Source organism: Montipora foliosa, chromosome 4 (genome assembly GCF_036669935.1).
Source record: "Montipora foliosa isolate CH-2021 chromosome 4, ASM3666993v2, whole genome shotgun sequence".
NCBI lineage: Eukaryota > Metazoa > Cnidaria > Anthozoa > Scleractinia > Acroporidae > Montipora > Montipora foliosa.
The window spans coordinates 36,822,075-36,824,092 of record NC_090872.1 but is presented as its reverse complement, the minus strand read 5'-3'; the positions used below and the strand labels follow the sequence as shown (position 1 = coordinate 36,824,092).

Genomic DNA, 2,018 nt, shown 5'->3' with positions numbered 1-2,018 from the left:
GGTGAATTCTCACCATAAGGAGGGAATGGGTGAGAGGCGACATAGTTTAAAGTTGACCAAGATGTTGTTAACCAATCCACACCTAAAGCGGACCCCATTGACGAGTAAAATCGTCTGCCGTTACACAGAGAAAAATCTATCACGAGAAGGAAATGGGTAAATGTTCGGGAAAACTACATAACGATTTAATTATTTGTTTATTTATTTATTTATTCATTCCAAGAAAGAAAGCCCAAATTAAGATAACATAGTCAACTACCGAAGCCAGAGGCTTATATGGGAAACATCATACAGGACATCGGGCGAACTACCAGATGGGAAACCAAAAAAGGGCTACAAAATAAATATACAATTTAGAATACATAATTAAACCTAAAGTTAACTATTATATCTTATGAGAAAGATTCCGAAGGCATTATGCTAACTATTGGGTTATACGCTTGTGGAAAACAAGATTTCTGTCCTAAAAGAGAGTTCGTTCCTGACTATTTCATTTTCCCTTCTTGTCCGGCAGGTTTTCATTGGTGACTATTCTCAGAGCCTACTGACCGGCGAAGAGGTGGAGGGTGCTATCTCTCGTTTCCAGTCTTCTCTCCGAAAAATTTCAGAAGACATTAAGCAACGCAATGCATCATTGGAGTTTCCATACGAATACTTGCTGCCCGAGAGGGTGCCAAACAGCATCGCAATTTAACTTAACCTTGAGGAATTTTGTTTTGAGTTACGTGAATGGTATCTAACTCACATGCGCGTTTGGGGAGCACTAAGGCATTTAAACGAAGAGGGAAAAACAACCGTGTGTTTTCAAGCTCGGATATGGGTTTGAGACCTCTTTTGCAACTGTCTTAGATGCAGAGTTAACATCGATAATCATTTTCCGAAGCGGAGATGCTTAGCCGGATCTCGGTGCAACGCTTATTTCATTTCTTTAATTTGACATTTATTTTGTTCCGTTTTTGTGAGCGGGGAATTTTGCACAGGGGAAAGGGCATTATTATCTCTAACTATTCTTTTGCAAGTGATGAGATAGTTAAGTAGTACAAGTATTTATTCAGTTGTTTTCATCGTCAAGTTTATTTCACATTGAGGTCTATAACATCTTTGAATGATTTAAATCTAAAGTCCGTCAAAGCTCTTTTCTGCAATCAATATGTCGCTGTGATATAATTATGTAATGAATAGTGTTTTGACTCTTGTATATGATAGTTTGTTTTCTTCATTTTATTATTTTTTTGGAGATATTAGCTCTTGTGGAAGCTACTCTGTAAATCCGAGGTTTTAAATAAAGGTGATGATGTGTTATCACATGTTCCTTCATGAAAGCTGATCAAACGGAAATGAAAAGGCCGAGGGTCAGGTGCGAGTCGGACGACATTCGAAGCTGAAAGTTGCTCTTTTCCGTGGCAGGGGTCATTTTACAAACAAGTACAAAGAGTATGTTTTTACAGGAAATGCTTTCTCATTCCGCTTTTTCTACTCTCTTGACACTAAGGAGGAAAGTTGATCTAGTTAAGCCTGGTTTCCATATGGTCTGCAACGGTCTGCGACGCGATCGCCGATAGGTCTGCGCCACGTCGCAGACATCTGTCCCCGGCGTCTCCGGCGATCTGCGGCACACGGTCTGGGTAATCGGGAAAGTTGAATCTAATTCTACTTTCCCGACCATTACGACGCTTCCAACTACGACAATTTTTAATGGGAAAGTGTGTCTGAGATGATCTGCGTCCTATTCGGCGACACACTATCCGGTTCGCCTTTAAACACGTCAAATCAGACTCAGAAGTAAGTGCGCTCCCTTTTCTCCTCGCTTCGCAGAGGATTAGTGGTGCGCTTGTCTGTGATCGCTTCAGATTTATATGGAGACAAATGCCTCCTGTGTTTACGATCGCCAGCGATAAGACCGACGCAGACAGCTTCCGATGTTCGCAGACCGTTGCATATCATATGGAAACCAGGCTTTAGCCTCGAAATGGAAGCCATTCAAAGCTTGTCGGGCTTGTTGGTGAATGACTCGTGCT

General features: G+C 41.3%; 1 protein-coding gene across 1 annotated transcript in view; it reads left to right on the top strand.

Moving 5' to 3' along the window:
• LOC138001284 (allene oxide synthase-lipoxygenase protein-like) overlaps window positions 1-1,029 on the top strand; it is a 47,326-nt gene extending 46,297 nt beyond the window's left edge. Inside the window, exon 11 of the mRNA XM_068847938.1 lies at window positions 515-1,029. Within this exon, the coding sequence (XP_068704039.1) occupies window positions 515-694 (180 nt within the window). The 3' untranslated portion in view covers window positions 695-1,029. The remainder of the gene's footprint in view (window positions 1-514) is intronic.
• The last annotated feature ends 989 nt before the right edge of the window (window positions 1,030-2,018 follow it).